This window comes from Myotis lucifugus, unplaced genomic scaffold (assembly GCF_000147115.1).
Source record: "Myotis lucifugus unplaced genomic scaffold, Myoluc2.0 scaffold_17, whole genome shotgun sequence".
In the NCBI taxonomy this organism is placed as follows: Eukaryota; Metazoa; Chordata; class Mammalia; order Chiroptera; family Vespertilionidae; genus Myotis; species Myotis lucifugus.
In genome coordinates, this window is record NW_005871065.1 from 10,084,721 (window position 1) to 10,106,701 (window position 21,981).

Consider the following 21,981-nt stretch of genomic DNA (forward strand, 5'->3'; position numbering starts at 1 on the left):
TGTCTCTGGATCCACTCCATTCATCAGTTCATTTTGTTACTTAGATTCCACATATGAGCGAGATGATATGATACTTGTCTTTCTCTGACAAATACTTTCCCTAACACTTTTTACTTTTTTAAAATATATTTTTATTAAATCATTGATCAGCTGCCTCCTGCATGCCCCACACTAGGGATCAAGCCCGAAACCCAGGGATGTGTCCTGACCAGGAATCAAACTGTGACCTCCTGGTTCATAGGTCTCCATAGGTCGACACTCAACCTCTGAGCCACACAGGCTGGGCTCCCTTATACTTTTTAGAAGCAAGACTGAAGGCAATGATAGAGTAGTAAATGGTGACATCTGGTGGAAATTCGAGCACTGCAGGATTTCAAACTGGTAAAAAGTTGAAACTCGATTGTAACTAACTGAAATCTGATGACTTGAAAACATCTTTTTTCAACCGAAAAAGTTCAGTAAGTGCCTCCTTTTTGTGTACCCAGATACAAATGGTCTCCGGGAAAAACTGCTTTTACAATTCAGATCCAAGTTGGGTTTAATTCTCTGAGTTTGGTTTTATCATCTATAAAATCAAGACCATAATACATACCTGTCACATATAATTTCGTTTGTTGTTGTTTTTAATCAGATACTTAGGATTTTTTTTTTTTTAAAGTCAATCTGCACCCAGGGATCCAGGCTTCCCATTCATCCTGCGCTGCTGTCCTGGGGGACCCCTGGACCCCATGTGTTTGGTTGGCAGTCAGTTTATCCCACAACAGTTGTTAGCCTAGTTAATTTCAACCTACAGGCAGGGCCTCAGGCCTACTGGGCACATGGGAAGAGCCCAGACAATATTGATCGGCCAATTGATTAGTAGATAGAAATGCATTATTTCCCTGCTTTATTCCCACCATGTGGGTGAAACTTTAAAGACATTAATTTTCCTCATGACCTCTTCAAGCTAAAGTTATTGTTAAGATCTTTCTTTAGCCAAATGTCTCCTGTGCCTTGAAGGAATTTAATGTTATGAATCCTGAATGGCCCCTAAATGTGTTCTTGCAAGGCAGTACCAAACTCCATCTTCCTCAAGAAAAACGCCCCTTTTAAAATGCCAAGCAAAGCGATTTAATTCAGTCAAGTCCAACTCAAAGAAATCAATGACTGCTAACAAGTTCACGGGGCAGCCAGGCCAGAGAGGGAGAAAGCTTTAGAATAACAGGGCCGGCACAGCCTCAGCGAGGCTCACACAAAGCCCGGTTTATTAGAAACCACTGGAAAAGCTACAAAGCCCATGCAGCCATCCTGAGCCCTGTCACAAATTGTCCAGTTTGGACAGAACAATGTCTTCCCTTGTCCTTGCCATTTTGTTTGTTTATTTCTGTGCCCCACCAGCATGAAATTGGTGGATCCGTCCCGGGGCTGATGGGAACAAATAGAGTGCAGGCTCTTCAAGAAAGTCCTGACCATGTTCCCTTTTGCATCAGGCCGCTCTCAACACCCATTTTACAAACCCCATTCCCACGAGGCTGGCACATGGACTGTGGCAGGTTCTATCCCACAGTTTCTTTCTTTTTTTATATATATTTTATCATCTTTAAATTGTTCACTCCATTTACCAAAATACATGCAGCCCCCTTTTAAGTGTGCGTGATTCATATGGGAATATTCAATGGGTATACAATGAGCCTGTATTTATGTTTTAATATTCATTTAGGAAACACTATTTTGGCTTCACAGTTTCTTATCTATTGGAATTTAAGAAGAGATAAGATACAGTGTTTAAAATAATGTTTTATTAAAAGTCTTTTTGTTATGGTCCAGCCAGCAAGGCTCAGTGGTTGAGCATCGACCTATGAACCAGGAGGACATGGTTTGATTACCGGTCAGGGCGCATACCCAGGTTGTGGGCTCAATACCCAGTGTGGGGCCTGCATGAGGTAGCCGATCAATGATGCTCTCTCATCATTGATGTTTCTATCTCTCTCTTTCCCTTCACCTCTGAAATCAATAAAAAATATATTTTTAAATCTTTTTGTTATGGAAAATGTCAAATATGCATAAAAGTGAAGAAAAATAGCATAATAAAACCTTCTGTATCCATTACCCAGCTTTAATAATTATCAACTCCAGATCATGTTCTTTCTAAGTTCGTTCATATAACAAAAATTGAGTACACACTGTGTCACAATACTGCTTCCGGCTTTTGAGAGACAGTTCTGAATAAGGCAAAGTTCTGATACTCACAGGGCTTAGAGTCTAATGAGGAATCAGATACCACAATACAGTGTAGGAAGTGTTAGGCTAAGAAAAAACACGCAGGCAGCTAAGCCAGCTTGGGAAAGGCTGCCGAAGGAAATGGCAGCCCAGCCAAGGCTTGAGGGCTAAATGGGAGATTGCGCTGGGAGAGAAGAGGAGGAGCAGATTGGGAAGGGGTGTGCTTTGGGCAGAGGGAGCCGTTTTACACAAAGTGCCTAGAATGAGAATGAACAAGAGGATTTCAGGAACTGAATGAACCTTCATATGATTGGAGCTTTGAGTCCAAAGGAATAGTGAGAAATGTGGGTAAGTAAACAGAGTGCAGATCAACAAATCAAGAAAAGGTCTTTATGCCATACTAAGTCCTGTAGAGAAATAAGGAGCCGATTCACAGAGAGAGAAAAGTAACATGATCACATTTGCCTTTTGGAAAGATCACTCCATCTGCAGAATGGGGAAAGGTTACAGTGGACATAGGCGCTGTGTAGGCTCACAGCAGGAAGTGTTTAAAGAGGCTGCTGTGATTTAATTAAGAGAGCTGGGGAAGTCACCATGAGGGTGTTGTTAAGTGCATGCTTGGGGAGGCAGGCTGTGTCTGGAGCTCTCTCTGGGGGTTATCCTCTGCTGTAATAATCCCCTTCCTGATCTCTGGAGATACAGAATGTTACAGAAGAAAGAACACAGATTTGAAGGTCCTCAAACATACAATAATAGAACTACCATATGACCCAGCAATTCTACATCTGGGTATTTAGCCAACGAAAAAGAAAACCCTAATTTAAAAAGATATATGCACCACTGTATTCACTGCAGCATTATTTACAATAGCCAAGATATGGAAGCAACCTAGGTGGCCATTGATAGATGAATGGATAAAGAAGATGTAATATATATAAATTCTATATCTATATTCCATTATATATCCCATCTATATAATGAAATATTACTCAGCAATAAAAAAATAATAAAATCTTGTCATTTGCGACAATATAGATGGACCTAGAGAGATAGAGAAACACAAACACTGTATATTTCACTCATATATGGAATCTAATAAATAATACAAATGAATAAACAAAACAACACAGAAAGATACTAATAAATACAGAAGACAAATTGATGGTTGCCAGAGAAGAAGGAGTGGAGGAATGAGTAGAAAATGTAAAGGGGAAGCCCTAGCTGGTTTTGCTCAGTGGATAGAGCACTGGCCTGTGGACTGAAGGGTCCCAGGTTCAATTCCAGTCAAGGGCACATGCCTGGGTTGCAGGTTTGATCCCCAGTAGGGTGCATGCAGGAGGCAGTTGATCAATGATTATCTCTCATCATTGATGTTTCTATCTCTCTCTCCCTTTCCCTTCCTCTCTGAAATCAATTATATATATTTAAAAAAAGAATATGTGAAGGGAAATAAGAGGTACAAACTTTCGGTTATAAAAAATAAGCTATGGGGATTTAAAGTACAGCATAGGGATATAGTCAATAACACTGTAATAACTTTGCAAAGCTCACACCTTGAAGGGTTTTGAGTATCATATTAAATAACATAAATTTACCATTTTAACTTTTTTTAAGTGCATAATTCAGTGGCATTAAATACAGTCATAAGATTATATAACCGAGAGAGAATCGAAGATGGCGGCATAGGTAAACACCGGAGACCGCCGCCGTAAACAACCACTTCAAAAATACAACTAAAAGTCTGAACGGACATCAACCAGAACCACAGGAAGGCTGGCTGAGGAGAGACTCTTCAACTAGAAGCAAAAACAACAGCAGTCCGACGCACAGAGGAGGTGCAGTGTGGAAAATTTAAAGGTACGGCGGTGCGGCGGTGCGCATGCAAAGCGGGCTGGTGGCTGAGGGCGCGGTTGTCGTTTTCACTCAGGAGTGAGTCTCAGACTCTGGGCTACAGATCCGGGCGAGTCTCTAGGGACCCAGACTCAAACGGGAGAAGCGGGACTGTCTGGCTACGGCCCCTCCGAGGTTTGCAGCGATTGCTGGGACAGAGAGGCAGAGCCCTTGGGGACAGACTGAGAGCGGCCATAGCTGCTCCCTCCCCCCGCCTGTTGAGCCCGCCCCGCCCAAGCACTGCGCACAGACATTTGCCGATCGCCTCAGGCAAGGGCAGGACTAGCGCCTCCCCAGAATCCTACAGCCAGTCGGTCTGCTGGTCAAATCCCTCTAGTGTTAACTACAACAATTAAGGCTTGGCTAGAACAAGACTGCGCACAGAGACCACAAGGGGGTGCACCAAGAAAGCATAAAAGATGCGGAGACAAAAAAACATGACAGAAATGGAGGATATGGAGCTAAGAATCGCAATTTTGAGGGCTTGCCATAAATTTGTGCAGAGCCTCACGAAAACTAATGAGACCCTCGATGCTACGATAAAGAAATTAGAAAGTAAGCATACACGGACTGAAATAAAGAATATTATACCCAATAGCAGACCAGACGAGCACAAGAATCAAACCAAAGATTCGACAAAAAACACCCAATTGGAAAAGCAAAATGAAAAAAGAATCCGAAAGTGTGATGATAGTGTAAGGAGCCTCTGGGACAGCTTTAAGCGGCCTAATATCAGAATTATTGGAGTGCCAGAAGATGAGAGACAGCAAGATATTGAAAACCTATTTCAAGAAATAATGGCAGAAAACTTCCCCCATCTGGAGAAAGAAATGGACTTACAGGTCCAAGAAGCGCAGAGAACCCCAAACAAAAGGAATCCAAAGAGGACCACACCAAGACACATCATCATTAAAATGCCAAGAGCAAAAGACAAAGAGAAAATCTTAAAAGCAGCAAGAGAAAGAGGCTCAATTACCTACAAGGGAATACCCATACGACTGTCAGCTGATTTCTCAACAGAAACTTTGCAGGCCAGAAGGGAATGGCAAGAAATATTCAAAGTGCTGAATACCAAGAACCTACAACCAAGATTACTTTATCCAGCAAAGCTATCATTCAGAATTGAAGGTCAGATAAAGAGCTTCACAGATAAGGAAAAGCTAAAGGAGTTCATCACCGCCAAACCAGTATTATATGAAATGCTGAAAGGTATCCTTTAAGAAGAGGAAGAAGAAGAAAAAGGTAAAGATACAAATAATGAACAACAAATATGCATCTATCAACAAATGAATCTAAGAATCAAGTGAATAAATAACCTGATGTACAGAATGAACTGGTGATTATAATAGAATCAGGGACATAGAAAGGGAATAGACTGACTATTCTTGGGGGGAAAAGGGGTGTGGGAGATGCGGGAAGTGACTGGACAAAAATCATGCACCTATGGATGAACACAGTGGGTGGGGAGTGAGGGTGGAGGGTGGGGTGGGAGCTGGAAGGAGGGGAGTTATGGGGGGAAAAAAGAGGAACAAATGTAATAATCTGAACAATAAAGATTTAAAAAAAAATATCTGTAAGAGTTAGGCAGAAGTTGATAGAGAATAAAACATCTCTTAAAATAAAAAAAAAAAAGATTATATAACCATCACCACCATCTATTTCCACAACCTTTTCATTAATTCAAACATTCTGCATCTATTAAACAATAACTCCCCATTGTCCTCTCCTCCCAGCCTTCTACCTGTATGAATTTGCCTAATTTTGGTACCTTATATAAATAGAATCACAATATTTATTCTTTTTTCTGATTTTAAAAAAATATTTTTGTTGTTGTTAATCCTTACCTGAGGATATTTTTCCCAGCGATTTTGAGAAAGAGAGAGAGAAAGAGAGAGAGAGAAAGAGGGAGAAACATGGATCAGCACCAGGGATCGAGCCCTAGGCATATGCCCTGATTGGGAATCGAACTGGGAATCTTGGCCAGGTCCAATATTTGTTCTTTTGTGTCTGGCTTTTTTCACTTAGTATAATGTTTTCAAGGTTTGTTCATGTGGTAGCATGCATCAGAATTCCATTCCTTTTTATGGCTGATGATATTTGAGTTTATTAATTCATTTGTCCAAAAAAATATTTATTGAGCATTTTGTTTAGGATCAAGCACTGTTCTAGGCATTATTGATATAGCAATGAACAAAATTATACAAATAAGCAAGTGAATATATTGTATGTCAGATGGCAATAAGTGGAAAACCAATATTGTAGTGATAGCTGAATAGAAAAGGAGATCTTAGAGGTAGGGTGGGGCCATTCACATAGTGCCTTGAGGGCTAGTGTAAGAACTTTGGATTTTACTCTGAAATAAGAAGCCAATAGAAAGTTTGAAGTTGTAGAGTGCCATCATCTGACCTACGTTTTGAAGGCTACGTCTGGCTTCAGTATTGAAACTGTACTACAAGGGAGAATGAGGCAAAGGAGGAGAAGAAGTACCAGTTATGAGGCTATCCTAATAGTCCAGGTAAAAGATGATAAAACCTATAATAGAGTGTATTAGTCAAGGTTCTCCAGAGAACCAGAACAAATAGAACATACTGGAGGCTGGCAAGTCTGAAATCTGTAGGGCAAGTCAGGAGGTTGAACACTCAGTTGGGGTTTCCATGTTTCAGTCTTGTTGCCAAATACCTTCTGAGGGAGAATCTATCCCATGCCTCATCCTGGCTTTTGGTGTTGCTGGCAATCTTTGACATCCCTTCCCCTGTCGATGCACCACTGTGACCTCTGCCTCCACCTTCACATGTACATGTCTGTGTTTAAATTTCCCCCTTTTTTTAAGGACACCAGTCATGCTAGATTAGAGGCCCACTGTACTCCATTAAGGATGCTTCCTTTAAGAAATGGTACTATTTAGGAGCAAATGAAAACTTTCAATGTGCCTTTCAAGGGATGAGACTTTGTATTGATTTGGGGCATTGTGATTTTTCTGCTCTGCATGGTTCAATAGCCAACATGATTAATCAGGGAAGCGAACATTCCATCAGAATAAAGTATTCCCTAAGTCATTTGATCCCTAAGGACCAGTGCTTTCAGGGACACAGATTCCAAGATGATTCCTTTTCTTTCTTTCTTTCTTTCTTTCTTTCTTTCTTTCTTTCTTTCTTTCTTTCTTTCTTTCTTTCTTTCTTTCTTTCTTCTTCTTCTTCTTCTTCTTTTTTTTTTTGTAGCTAATATCTTTGAAATCCTCAGACTGTCATCTAGAATCGAGAGGCCTAAAAAAAAAGGAAAGATCAGCATCGAGGGCAGATGAAGGTCTTTCCTCAGATAGATTTGCTCAGGTAGGACTTTGTGGCTGCGTTAATATGGTGTAGCTCTGCCCTTGCTAGAAGGACCAAAAGAAGTAAATGGATTGTCACACCCCCACTACTTAGAGCCAGAATAGGGGAGAGGCTGCTGATCTGGAGGGAAAAGATCAATCTAGGGAAGGGTGAAAGGAGAATGTCTCCTGAAGAGTAAAGGAGCCCGGGCTTTGGGTTTCTAGGGCTGAGTCTGGGATTGTAATTCTGCCTGGACATTTCCTCCGTCTCCCTCACTAGTGTCTCTGTCTTGAAGCGCAGGACCGAAACAAAATGCCTAATGAAGCATGGGAAGAAGGCGGGGGGGGGGGGTGTTTGCAAATGTCTTAGAAAGAAGGTCTGGGGCAAGAGGAGGAGAGAGGAGTCAGAATACAGGTTCACACATTTTCACAAAACCATTTGGAAACAGAGATGGAGACGCAAATTCAGGGACCCGCGAAAGGCCCAGGAAGGTGTGGTGGAGGCGGGTGTGTGTCGAAGAAGTGTACCTGCCACTCACTTTCAGCGTTTTCTGCTTTGTCCAAGCCCTTGTGTGATGGCCGGTCAGGAAGGTCATGGGGAGGCTCAGTCAAGCTCTGAGTCGCCGGGGAATGAGCTGATCCTCTCTTAACTTCCTTGGCTTAGAGTCGCCCGATGCCCACCTCACTGAGGTTAGTGAGGCCGCGTGGCACAGCGCTCGGGCGAGGCACTCACAGCTACTGCCGCTGGCCTGCCACCCCCACATCCGCCATCCCAAACCCCGCAGGTGCGCACCAGGTTAGCCGAGACCCGCCCAGGTCCAGCGGCCCCAAAGCTGCCGAGCTCGTTTGGGGTCAGCTGACTCCCACCCCAAACCCCAGCCAAAGGGGCGAATCCCTTGTCCTCCTGAGATGAACGCTGGGCACCAAGGCAGGCTCTGAGACGTTTTCGGAATCGCTCTTGTCCCGCCTCCGGAGCTCCCAGCAACAACCGCTAAAATAAAGGTGCCATGCCAGAAAGCGGGGGAGGGGACGAGAAGAATGAAAATACTAGGAGAACGACCTCATTCTCCAGGAAAAAGTAATGAGGGGAAATCAAACAGTATGGACTTACTCGGAAATGCAAACCGAGCTCCAATCTCCCCCAGGGCGCATACAAACGAACTAAAGACAAATCAGCCAACGCGCTAGGCAGCTTCCCAGAAAGGGCCTCATGAATGAGAATGGGTTGCTAGGTTTCCTCCCTCCCTCTTGACAATCGCTTCCCACAAAACTTCCACCAAGGAAAGAAAACATGGGGGACTTGGCAACTGCAGAGCGGTGGAACCGCGCCAAGCCGTCTTCAGGACCCTGGAGAGCGGCCGCTGTGCCCTGGAGACCGCGCCACGCCACGCCACGCCACGCCACGCGAGCCTCGCCCCCTCGCGCGAGCCCAGCCTTCCTGCCCTGCTTCCCTCCTCCACCTCCATTTTTCTTGGCAAGGGCCACTCCAGCTTTTCACAATCAGATTAAAGTGCCTTTTTGTTTTTGTTTTGCTTGAGGAGGCTGTTTGGATTGGCTGAGCTAGATTCCGGTTTGAAACTTCACTAAACATCAGTGGACCAAGAAGTCCTGAGAGCTTTTCAAAAATGAGAGCCTAGATAAGGCAGGTGACGTTAAAAAACCGCCGAGTTCAATCCCTTTACTTTATAAATGAACCAGATAGTCTCAAAGAGTAAAGAGACTTTCCCAAGGTGAGCCTTGGTCAAGTTGGTTGCAAGTCTGAGCCCGGGACCCTGGACTTCTAACTTCTAAATTAACACTTCCCTCTACTTTCCAAGGGGGAAAAAAGTAAGGATCTTATCTTCACCCTGGCCGCTTAGGTCTCCTGAGCAACAAGTGGAAGGTGGAAAGGCCTTTGTTCCGGAGAATAAGATGGACACACGAAGTGTGTGAAGAGTACCTGCAGCGTGTACACCTAAGGGACCCAGCACAGCTCTGGTCTGCCATCCCACCGACACCACCCAGCACAACCAAAGTCAGTTCAGCCAGGCCCTTTCTCCCTCCAGCACGAGATGGATCTGGAATCCCAGACACCTCTCCCAATGGAAATTGGTAACCAATTCCACCTCTGTACCTCTGGAGGGTAGAGTTCTACATGGTAAAGGACAGAGAAAGAGAGGGGATGAGAGATAGAAGAGCAAGAGATGCAAAAGTGAACTAGGAGATTTTCACCCAAATTCTAAAGAATCAAGAGATGTGCACACAGACCCTTCTATACACTGCATTTCACATTTACCGAACCTCCTGAGAATGTTAATGATGCAGTAGGTCTGGTAGAGTCCACGATTCTGCATTTTTAACGATTCTGCATTTTTAACAAGTCCTTGTTAGCGAAGCTGCTGCTCCAAGGACCACACTTTGAATAGTGCAGAGTTAGAAAGAGGGGAGAAGGGAGAGAGGGAAGTGAAGAAAGAGGGAAGAAAGTGGGGAAAGGAAAGTAAGGGGAAAGACCTTTCCTTTTGCTCTCGCCAACCTTCTCTAGCATCCCCAAAGTAATCCTATATAATAAAGATCAAATATGCTAATTAGACCGAACAGCCGAACGACCTACCAGTCGTCCTTCCAGAGAAAGCAGGGGCTGCGAGGGCCAAGCCCCTTGCACGAATTTCTTGCATCGGGCCTCTAGTGCTGTAATAAATGGCACCCAGCACGTTTTCTCCAGTCTGTATTTGGCTGGGCCCATCAGTAATGGTGTGCTGGTTTTGTTTCCTTCCCCCACCTCTCGCCCTTCCCTTCTCCGGCCCTGCACAGATCCCAGATTCACCCGCGGCCCCGAAGCTGCTCAGCCTCCTTTCTAGCACGCTCTCCAACCTCGCGCGGCTCTTCTCTCACCTGCTCCGGAGACCCCCTCCTGAGGCTCTCCAGCGGCGCCCGGACTTCTCTCTCCTGCTTCCCTCCCTGCCAGTGGCTGGACTCGCTCCAGGGCGCGAGGAGCGGCGGGGCCGCCTCTCGCTCCTGCTCGGGGCAGCTCTGACACTGCCTGGCCGACCCTCAGGGGGACGGTCGCCCCGGGAAGAGGATGCCAGCGCTGGGCAGCCCTCGTCCATGCCCGTGAGTACCGTTGACTCCACCGTGCCCAACCCTGGCCTCATCCCCAGCTCCTTCCTAACCCCCACTGAGCCACTCCACGCGGGTCTAACAGGGGCTCCGGCCAGGCCAGCAAGCAGAGACAGGCTGAGCACGTTCCAGGAAAAGTCGCGGGTGACTCGCCTGACACCCCTCCCTTCAGGAAACCCTCGGAGCTACTTTTTCCTGGGCCATTGACTTCCAGGGTCCTTGGAAGCGGGAGGAAGCCCTGATCCTTCCTGAGGCTGCTTCTCAAACTCTGTTTCTCGGCGCGTCGCTTTCCTCCCCTCCTCCCAGCCTCCCTCAAAGGGGCCTCCGCCCCCTTCTTGCAAGCCCACTCCCCTGCCCTCCGGCTGCTGCGGGCTGGAGAGGCCGGGGAGGAAATGACGTGATGTTATTTTTGTGTCAGGTCAGCTTCCAGCTTCAGTTTAGCCCTTGGAGCTCGGGCCCAGGCAGCCCAACTGCATCTCGCTCCCGAGGGCAACCTGGGGACCAGAGGGACGCTCGGCGATCCGTGCCCGCAGAGCTGGCGACAAGGTTCCTCCTCCGCTCTCGGGCCCCCGCCCCTCCCTTATCCCGGATTCTCGAGTCCCCTGGGAACGGAGGGAGGCTGTGGAGGGTCTTGGCAGGATCCGGAGCCGGGAGATAGCCCTTCCTGCCGTCGTCCCCCGCACCGCCCCCCCAATAGGTGGGGCCTCTGGCTCCCGCTAGCAGAGAGTGGGCGCGGAGCCCCCTTCCCAGCGCGGGTGGGACAGCTAGAGACGGAGGCTGCACCGAGGTGGAGAGCTCCAAGGAGCATCCTGGGAAAGGGAGAAGGTAGGAGGCTGCCCTCCAGAGGCGGGGCAATCCACGGCAAGATTTTCCAGGGACTGAGCAATCCCTCCTTGTGCTGCACATCCCGACACACGCACCTCTCTCTTCATTCACAAGGTTGGAGCACGCATTCCCGCACGCTGGGGTCTCGCTGGGCCTCTACGCGCCGAAGCGTAGGGATCACAGAGGGGGACTCTGCTCATACCCTCGGCGCCCGCCTTGCTTCGCACCCACACTCTCATCACTTCCCAATACCGGGCTAAAGGACCGAGGCTACGGTCCGGGCGTGGATTGGGTCCCGCGTGGGGCCTGGGGCGACCCCCCGCCAGCCCACCGCAGCGGAGCGAGCGGCCACCAGAGGGAGGTGGTGAGACCTGGGATTACCCGCTGGGGAAGGAGGCAGAGCCGAGAGAGGGAGAAGGAGGGAGAAGTGGGCGAGAGGAAAGACCCAGAGCCAGAGGAAGAGGAAAGCCGGAGAGAGCAGTCGCGAACATGGAAAGCACATCGTTTGGTATTATTTAAATAAGAGTAATATTGGTAGTAATAATACGCACGGCCGACCGAGGCGAGCCTGCCGGAGCTTCCCCTCGGGCTCTCCAGGCGGAAGGTGGAATCGTGAGTACCCAGCCTCCTAAACCTCCGGTCTACCTCTCGGGCTCGCCCTAAGACCTCGGGCGGGGAAGTGGCCCTGGCCAAGCCGGGCGCGCGCGGGGCAACACCTGGAGCGCTCAGCCTGGCCACATGGCGCGAGCGGGTGCGGGTCGGTCGCCTACTCCGCGGGTACAGCCGGGCTCAATAGTCAGCGCGTATTGGGGAGGTGTGCGGCTTTAGGGTGTGCCGGTGTCTCCAGGGGGGAAGTCTAGCCACCAGAATCAAGTTCCATCGGGTCTGCCTGGGCGTAAGCCGTTTTCAGCCTCTTATGGCCTGGGGTCAGTGAGTGGGTGCGGGGCGCGGCGCCTAGTCCTTGGGGCCTGAATGCATATGGGCACCCGCAGTGTCTTTGGGAAACTCCAGGCGGGTGGAAACGTGGGCGTTCTCCCCGGACAGCGAGGACTGGGAAGGGGCCGGGAGCCGGAGGCGGGCTGGTTGAGCGCAGGTGGAAGGGAAGAGGAGACACTCCCTGAATCGCAGAACCTCCCTTTAGGGGAAGCGCAACGCAGGCGCGGGACCCGAGGAGCAGGGCCAGGAAAGGGCCCCCGCACACGGACCCCGGTGGGTGTGACTCGGTGTCCGCATTGAGGCTCTTGAACCCGCGCCTAGGCGTTTTAGGAGCGGGTGTCGCGGGTGTATTTCTTGAACAAACTCGGGTAACTGACTCTCTCCCGCACGCTTGGAGTTGCTCTTAGGAAGTTGGAACGAGCCTGGGCGTCCAGGCTTGGAGACTGGGAGGGGTGGTGGGGGAGAGAGGTACCTAAGGAAAGGTGGCGCTCAGGGAGGAAGGTGGGCTTTTGGGGGTCGGTGTGCGCTGACTTCCCCGCCTCTATTGCAGGGGAGGGGCCTGGGAAGAGGCGGTGCGCCCGGCGGGGTGGGCGTTTGCCGGGGGAGGTCCGGGTGCCCGCCGTCCCCCCGCGTTTGGGGAGGCGGCGCGCGGGTCGGGAGGAGAACCCGGGCGAGTAGCCAGGGCCCGCGAGCTACCCCAGCGGCGGGCGGGGCGCGGAGGAGAGGACTGCCCGCAGCTAGGAGAGGAGGCGTTGCCTGGGATCCCGGGGTGCTGCTGCCGCAGCCGCGCCACCTGCGACCCACTGGGTGGAGGAGTGACCGCGAATACAGTTTCTATCAGGGAGAAGGAGAGCGTCTCCTCACATCCTTTGCTTCTCAGCATCGGGCGGAGGCCAATTGCTCTCTGTCCACCTCCTCTCGCCCACTGGGTAGCAGAAGCAGTCACTTGCCCACTGGGACTTCGCACTGCCGGGCGAGTGTGGAGAGCAGGGAGCTCCTGCGCCGTTTTCCAGTCGCCGTCCTGTGGTCAGCCCTCCTCCTGGGGGCACAGTCGTACATGGGGCCTTCATTTCACTTCTAGGGGTTCCAGATTGTGGAATTAACTAAACAACCGTCCGCGTTCACAAAACAGCCTGAATCCCTCCCAGGACTTGGTAAGGACGCGTGTAATAAAATGACTCTGTAAAGTCTTACTTTTTGCTCATAGCCTAATTTTATACGGGGCTTCATCCTGTCTATCTTCTGTTCATTAAGTGGCATCTTTGGTGTCACATATCAGCAACTCATATGAGAGGCAATACTGCCTAACGGGTAAGAGTCCTGGGCTGTGTGATTGGTTTCAAATTCCAGCCTAGCTGTGTGACCTTAGGCAAGTTACTTAACCTCTAGGTGCCTTAGTTTTGTCATCAGCAAACTGGGGATAATAAAAGTTCCTACCTCATAGGGTAGCTGCCACAATTCAGTAAATTAATATAGTAGAATTCTGGTATATATCAAACACAAGCTTTTTATTTTTTTTTTTTTTTATTTTATTTTATTTTATTTTATTTTATTTTATTGCTAAAAGTATTACAAAGGGTATTACATATGAAACACAAGCTTTTATTACTGCTATTATGTTGATGCTAAATTAGCCAAGTAAACTTCAAAATATAAAAATGAGAAGGGGAAAATGCATATAATGAAGTGGATGTCCATCATGAAAATTAGAAAAAACAGTAAATATTTTCTATGTCAGTATCTAAATTTAAAAACAATGCATTTCTACATCTTCTGGAACCTTTTCTTTTAAATAATTATGAAATATTTACATACAAGGTTTAAACATCATTTTAAGAAAATTATCTCTAACCTTGAATATATTTCACTTTGTAAAACCAGATATGCATAAAAAATACATATTAGAACATGGTCTATACAAAAACCCAACATCTACATGAAAATATTGTACCTTCGGAGCTAGAAATGCTGACATCTCTAAGATCATTTCAAACATTTTAGCCAAAATGCCCTTGATATCAAGAATACTGTCTGGCCTGCATGGCTCAGTGGTTGAGCATAGACCTATTAACTAGGAGGTCATGGTTCTATTCCAGGTCAGGGCACATTCCTGGGTTGCAGGCTGGATCCTCAATCTGAGACAGCCAATCAATGATTCGCTCTCATCATTGATGTTTCTATCTCTCTTTCCCTCTCCCTTCCTCTCTGCAATCAATAAAACTATATTTTTTAAAAAAGAATACCAAATGATAAAAGTCAGGTTACTAATTTCAACTCCTTCACTTTACACATGAGGAAACATTCAGAAAGGTCGAGGGCCCAGGCCAGAGATTTCCAGCTAAATGGGGACTGAAACAGCATTAGAATTAGGTCTTCTGAGTCACTCCCCAGGGCTCTTCAGCACCACACTGATGATTTCCTACAAAACTGATGAACTTCTAGCAAATAGGAAATCAGAGGTATTATATACGGGAAAATATACAAACGTGTTAACTCCAACATAAGTGAGACCAGGCAGTGATGCGGCTACTGTTGTCCCACAGCTTCCTCATGGTCCCTCACAGCAGAAGATGTGACCGCATGACTTGCCTAAGGTAAGCTAAGGTCATAGATCAAGCTAGAGGTATAGCCAGCATTAGAATTTAAGGTCTCACTGGAATATACATTTGGTTGCATATTCTATTAATCCCTTGTAACGGTTTTACATTTGAAAAATCATTTTTGAGCTTTTCTTAAAATTTTAAAATCTCCTTCCTACTGGCTTAGAAGGTCTTTCCTGTAAAAAGAGCTTTTTAGGAAAGGTCTTCAAAATTATAAAGAAGGAGATTTTATTATTCCAGATTTTGTGGACAAGCAAGAGTGAACGTGAAAAAAACTTTCTTATTTTAGAGCAATAACCTGGTTACTGGTTTCATTCCAGGCATTTGAATAGCAGTTTCTTTAATCCTAGTGTTCTTTCATTCCTGCATGTGGCAGTGACATTCACCTAACACAGACAGATGCAGTGGCTTAAAGGTCCAAGCCCTCACATGAGCAGTTCAGGAATTCTATGGCAGAACCTTTCAAGTGAGTATGTGGTTTTGCAAAGTTATTTATAGGAATGGTGTCTTCCAGAAAAGGCATTTCTAGGAACTGTGCCTGCATCCTTGAAGCAGGAAACCTTGATTTTTCTTTAGTGCATAAACTGGATGTCTTATCCTTGACTTTGTATCTCTGTATACCCACCACATGTTCCTAGGCAGAAATGCAGGGCATTAAACGGGGAGTGACTTTCTAGCATGCTCCCAAGCCAGTTCAGCAGAATGGAGTTTTGAAATTATGTGTGTTAAGTCAGGCCCCAAAATGATTATAATGCGAATCACTGTCCAGTTGGGAATATTGTGGATTGGTTTTCAGTGCACTACCAGGTGACTCACAATGTGAGCTTCTTTTCAAATACATACAGTGTCAGTCAGCAACTAATAGGGTTGACTCTGAGTCAGAGCTTAGCATTTAGTACAATAAGTGTGAGTCACTGACTACCCGGCACTATCTGAGATGGTTCCGGAATGTTACCTTGAGCAGCTCAAGAGTTTGGACAACACTGCATGGGGTGAGTCAGTTCATAGTATGATTGAGTGGGCTTTTGCAGCAGCCATTTACAATAAAGTTGGATGTGACTGAGTGCTGAAGATAATATTACATGATTATGCATGCATAGGACAACTTACCTTGATTCTAATCCAGTTGATTAGATTCTAGCTGTTTGCATTGGGAAATCATTTGTGAAATATGAGTAATATGCTCTGTTGCCCAGCTGTGATATTTTACTTGAGTTATCTCAATGCTTATTAAAGCCAGTTAAACTTTCTGGTTTTGGAATGCTCATTATCTACTTAATATTTAATTTTACTCTGGATTGTAAAATCCTTTTTAAGTACTTCAGTATTTTAATGTTTGACAACGACATCTCATGCAAAATTACCCAGCAGTTCGACTTCACAAGGTCCTGAGTTGAACAGCATACACCTAGTACAACTAGTGAACTAGAGGAGAATACCTTGTTCTCTGGTTTGTCTCCATTTGTGCCTCTGTCACCTCTGACACTAAATGAACAGTATTTGCTCAAGAGCTTGTAGTTTGTACTGCTGTTCTAAGGCTACAACACCCAGCACTTCTAACCCTCCTAGGGCTGTATGGCTAAATCAACATAGTCTTATATGGTTGCTCCATTTATGCAAGACAGTGGGAAGATGGTGCAACCTATGCCTCACCCCACCCGTTGTAAGACTTTTATTTCTCAGGGTGGGGCGATAATGCGATTTAAGGGAATATATTTCTTAATTTGTTGCTAATTAAGGGTAAGAAGTTATTATCCTTGGAACCAAGATTAAACTACTGTTTAAAGGTACATTTTTCTCTATTTACCCTCTGATGGCCCCAAGAGAATCCCCGATGTGTGGGCTTTAACATATGCCTTTTTGTGTTTCTACAACTATCCATTTCTAGTGATAACTAGATAGTAATTTATATATCTTCTGCTATAGATAAAGGCATAGATACCTCTTTGCATTTAATGGGGGCTATACATAAAGAGTTTTGTTCTTCCTGACAATGTAATTCCTGGAAAATTCAGATCATTGGGACTGTTTAATAAATTAGAGTATCATAAAACTGAAATAAAGTTTCTACACAAGTTTGCTAACTTTCAGTGAAGAGTTGTAGGTGTTTTTTATTCTGAATTGCTTTTGACTTTGCTTATTGGAGTTTTAACTTAGAGTAAAGTGTACAGATTAATAAACTTTACCTAAGTAAACCCTATGTAACCATCCTTTAGATCAGGATTTCTCAACCTCAGATTTATTGACATGTTTGGATTGACTATCTCCTTGTTGTGGGGACTGTCCTGTGCACTGTAGGACATTTAGCAGAATCCCTATCTTCTACCCACTAGATGCCAGTAGCACCCCTCCCTAGATGTGACAACCAAAAATGTCTCCAGACTTTGCCATATGTTTCCCAAGGGTTGGAGGGGAGGGGCCACAGGATCACTCACCACTGCTCTAGAACCAGATACAGGATATGTTTAACCCATATCCATAAGATCCCCCTCCTGCTTCCTCCCACAAGTAACTCTCTTATAAGTTCTCAAACCATATTTCAGTTGGGCCAGTTTTTGAACCTGATATGGAATTATACAGTACATATGCTTTGCATTGGGTTCTTGAGCTCAGCATTATGCTTTTGAGATTACTCACTGTTGTTGCACGTATTGTGATTTTTCAACGCTGTCCAGTGTTCCCTTGTGTGAACACACACCGTTCATTTATCCATTGCACTACCGAAGGACATTTGAGTTGTTTCCAGTGTGGGCTACTATGAATAATGCTAATATAAACAGTCTTATTCATGTCTTTTGATAAACATACGCCCTTATTTCCATTGGATTCCCAGGAGTGAAATTACTGAGTAACAAATTCAGTATATGTTTATCTTTATTAGATATAGTCAGTTTCTCAGACTGTTCTTATGCTCCTTGGAACCAAGATTAAATTTATATATATATATATATATATATATATATATATATATATATATATATATAAAATCTTCATATCCTCATCAGCATTTAGAATTGTCAATTCATTTAGTTTTGGTCATTCTCTTGTCTGTGTAAAGGTACATCATTGTGGCTTTAATTTTTATTTCTTTTTTTAAATATATTTTATTGATTTTTTACAGAGAGGAAGGGAGAGAGATAGAGAGTTAGAAACATCGATGAGAGAGAAACATCGATCAGCCGCCTCCTGCACACCTCCTTCTGGGGATGTGCCCACAACCAAGGTACATGCCCTTGACTGGAATCGAACCTGGGACCCTTCAGTCCACAGTCCGACACTCTATCAACTGAGCCAAACCAGTTAGGGCTAATTTTTATTTCTAATGCTTACTAATGATGCTGAGCACCTTTTTTTGGCCATTTGTGTATCTCCTATTATAAACTGCCCCTACATTTCTTCGGCCCATTTTCCCATTGTGTTGTCTGTCTTCTTATTGATTTATAAGAGTTCTTTATACATTTGGGATATAAGTTGTTATCCAAAATCTGTATGCATGTGTGTGTGTGTATATGTGTGTTGCAAATCCCAATCTGTGCCTTGACTGTACACTCTCATTCCATTATCTTCTGACTTCTATAGTTTCTATAGAATGTCATGCTTCTCTGAAAGTAACATGTCTTTTTCATCTGGCTGATTTAAAATTTTTTCCCTTTGTTTTTGGCTTGCCACAATTTGATTTAAATTTTTTCTCTTGGTTTTTGGCTTGCCACAATTTGAATATAATGTGGCTAGGTGTGGTTTTATATTTTACCTTCTTTCTATTCACTGAGTTTCTTATGTCTGTGGATTGATATCTTTCATCATTATGGAAATTTTTCATTCATTATCTCTTCAGATATTGCTTCTTACCTGTTTTCTCTCTTTTTAAAATATTTTTATTGATTTCACAGAGAAAGGGAGAGGAGGAGAGAGATGAAATATCAATGATGAGAGAGAATCATTGATCAGCTGTCTCCTGTACACCCCCTACTAAGGATTGAGCAGCAACCTAGGCATATGCCCTACCTGGGAATCAAACCATGACCTTCTAGTTCCTAGGTCGATGCTCAACCACTGAGCCATGCCAGTTGCACTGTTTTTTCTCATCGGCCTGCGGACCAAAAGGTCAAGGGATTGATTCCAGTCAAGGGGGTGTACCATGGTTGCAGGCTCAATCCACCAGCCCAGTCGGGGTCGCATATCCATGTGCTTCCTTACATCGATGTTTCTCTGTCTGTCTCTCCCTTCCCCTTCCACTCTCTTTAAAAATCAATGGGAAAAAGTATTCTTGGGTGAGGATTAATGAGTGAGAGAGAGAAAGATAGAGAGCAATTATCAAATAGCTATAATTCCCTATAGATAGTCCAAAATGTAAAACCATTAAACATGTCAATTCTTTAAAAAAAATTTTAATTTTAGGTCTGTTTGTTCAACATATCTAGCTATTTAATCTAGCTATTTAATACTTCATGCCCAGGGGGATGGGGTCTTAAAATGTAGTAGATATTTTGGCACAAACTGTAGAAAACCAAAACCTTGAGGAACAAAAATTCTCTCACACACACCCTAGGAACAAGCAGACAAAAACATCCCATCAGCTTAGCCCCCAGAGGCCTGTCTTGGGAACACTAAGGCAGTGCGGAAGCAAGGTGATGCACTGGAGTTTTTATTAGTCCATTTTAATTAGCAGCAGCCCTGCTGGGAAAAGGACTGCAGAGACATTCCCGCTGATGGGCATCCAAAAATAACCCAAATCTGTCTAGTCATGGCCTGTGCACAGCTGTGGTGTTAAGAGCAAGGGTGGTGGATGGACCCCAGCCTGGGCAGATTCAAGTCTGTTGGGGGGCATACTTTGAGACACTGGGCACATCACACAACCTCTGATGTAGATAAAATGGAATCTTGAAATCTGCTCCACAGAATTATTTCACAAGTTAAATCTGAGTAAGGTGTGAGTACTACTACGTCTGTCCATGTAGACAAAGGGGAGACTGAGCATTAGTTGAAAAAATGGAGAAAGAAGGCTCTGGTAAAAAGTAAATGTTAAGGGGGCGGGGGGAGGAAATGTTATTCTGGTGTCATGGATTGCCACTGAAGGCCACAGTGGACTAACAGAATCTGGGTTCTATTTTAAATCACTATTTTAGTTTGTGGGACATACGGTCTCTTTTGCAACTGCTCAACGCTGCCACTATAGCGGAAAATCGGTGGGGGGTAGAGCAGAAGGGGGTGGATTGGGGGCTCATTGTAGCAGCCCAGGCAAGGTGTCAAACTGAGCTGGAGGGGCAGTGGAGTTGGAGAGAAGTGAGCAGGTACAACCATTTCCACTCTGGAGATCTGGCAAGCTTGCTAATGAGTAAGATGCAGAGAGAAGAATCAGAGTGACTCCGAGGATGTGGGCACTGTGTATAGACTTGGAGATGACTGGAGAAGAAACAAAAGGGGAAGGAGAGGAGACTAGATCTAGAATCTATTTTAGACCCTAAGGTCTGAGATGTCCACGAGAGCTCCAGTTGTGGCAGCAAGTAGGCAATTGGACTGATGTGTTTTGAAACGAAGGGCTTGGCCTGGGCTAGAGGCAGAAATGTGAATTTGTTAGATTATGTATTTCTGAGATGTAGCTTGCTACACGGTGGTATACTAAATATTCATGAGGTGTGGTGGGAAAATCTTTAGTATAATCAATGGGATATTACTACCACCCTAGAAGGTGCACTTCCTCTTCTAAAACTGTAAATAATCTACTAAAATGTTCTATGTATTTATTACAGACATCAGCAAACTAAGGCACGTGAGCCAAATCCAGACCACGGCCTGTTTTTATATGGCCTGAGCACTAAGAATAGTTTTCACATTTTTAAACATTTTTATTTATTTATTTTATTTATAGAGACAGGGATTTATTTTGAGGAATTGGCTCACACAATTGTGGAAACTTAGCAAGTCCAAAATCTTGATGAGGTAGGCAAGCAGGCTGGGGATGCAGGGAAGAGCTGCAGTTTGAATCCAAAGGCAGGCAGTCTGCTGGCAGGATTCATCATTCTTGCCTGGAGTGTGTGTGTGTGTGGGGGGGGGGTGGGGAGTGCATTAGTAACTCAGGAACAGCCAAAGGAAGCCATACATGGGGCAAGGTCTAGGGAAGGGGCAAGGAGCTCCCATGCCATCTCTGGGGGCTCCATCCTCCCAGCACCTGGATATGTTCACCAACACAGAAGCTCAAGTTTTATATTTTTAAATTGTTGGGTAGGAAGTTTTAAAAAGAATAATATTTCATGATGCAGGATCATTTTACAAAACTAAAATTTCAGTGTCCATTAAGTTTTAGTGGAACCCAGCCACACTCACTCATTCTCATGATGTCTGTGACTGCTTTTGCACTAATAGAGGCAGAGTTGAGTAGTTGCAATAGAGACCATATGGCCTGCAATGGCTCCTTACTCTCTAGTCTTTTACAGAAAATCTTTTCCTACCTTTCAACTAGAACCTAAATGTAAGTGTGGAGTTTTACTAGGTTCTTATAGGGAGCAATCTATATGAAAGTAAGTATAAAGTTCAACCAATAACCGTGTGATTTCTTAGAGAAATAGTGTACTCCCAAGAAAAAAAGACAAACCAATAATCTAATTAAAGACAATCTACTATGGAAGATAAAATCCAAGTATCTAATTTTTTTCTTTTTTTCAAATATTACTTCCTTTATTATTTTTTAAAAATATTTTTATTGATTTCAGAGAGGAAAGGAGACAGGGAAAGAGAGATAGAAACATCAATGATGAGACAGAATCATTGATCTACTGCCCCCTGCACGCCCCCTACTGGGGATCTAGCCTGCAACTCAGGCATGTGCCCTTGATTGGAATCGAACCCGAGGCCCTTCAGTCCGCAGGCTGACGCTCTATCTACTGAGCCTAAACCAGCCAGGGCTACTTCTTTCATTTAAAAAAAAAAATGTTTTTACTAGTAACTTTAAAAATTGTACTCTTACCCTACCCAACCCCCACCCCAACATGCTGCATGCTGCCATGCTGTGTACAATATGGGCTTACTATTATTCTAGTCACAGAGGGTGTGTTTTTTTTTCTTTTTATTTTAATGTTTTAATTAAATCTACTAGGATGACATTGGTTACTAGGATCACATAGGTTTCAG

General features: G+C 45.0%; 1 protein-coding gene across 1 annotated transcript in view; it reads left to right on the forward strand.

Annotated features, from left to right (window-relative positions):
• The window catches only part of RGS20 (regulator of G protein signaling 20), a 44,944-nt gene that overhangs the window by 6,074 nt on the left and 16,889 nt on the right, over nucleotides 1-21,981 (forward strand). The window contains exons 2-3 of the mRNA XM_023750970.1: nucleotides 9,116-9,123; nucleotides 10,177-10,486. Of these exons, the coding sequence (XP_023606738.1) occupies nucleotides 9,116-9,123; nucleotides 10,177-10,486 (318 nt within the window). The remainder of the gene's footprint in view (nucleotides 1-9,115; nucleotides 9,124-10,176; nucleotides 10,487-21,981) is intronic.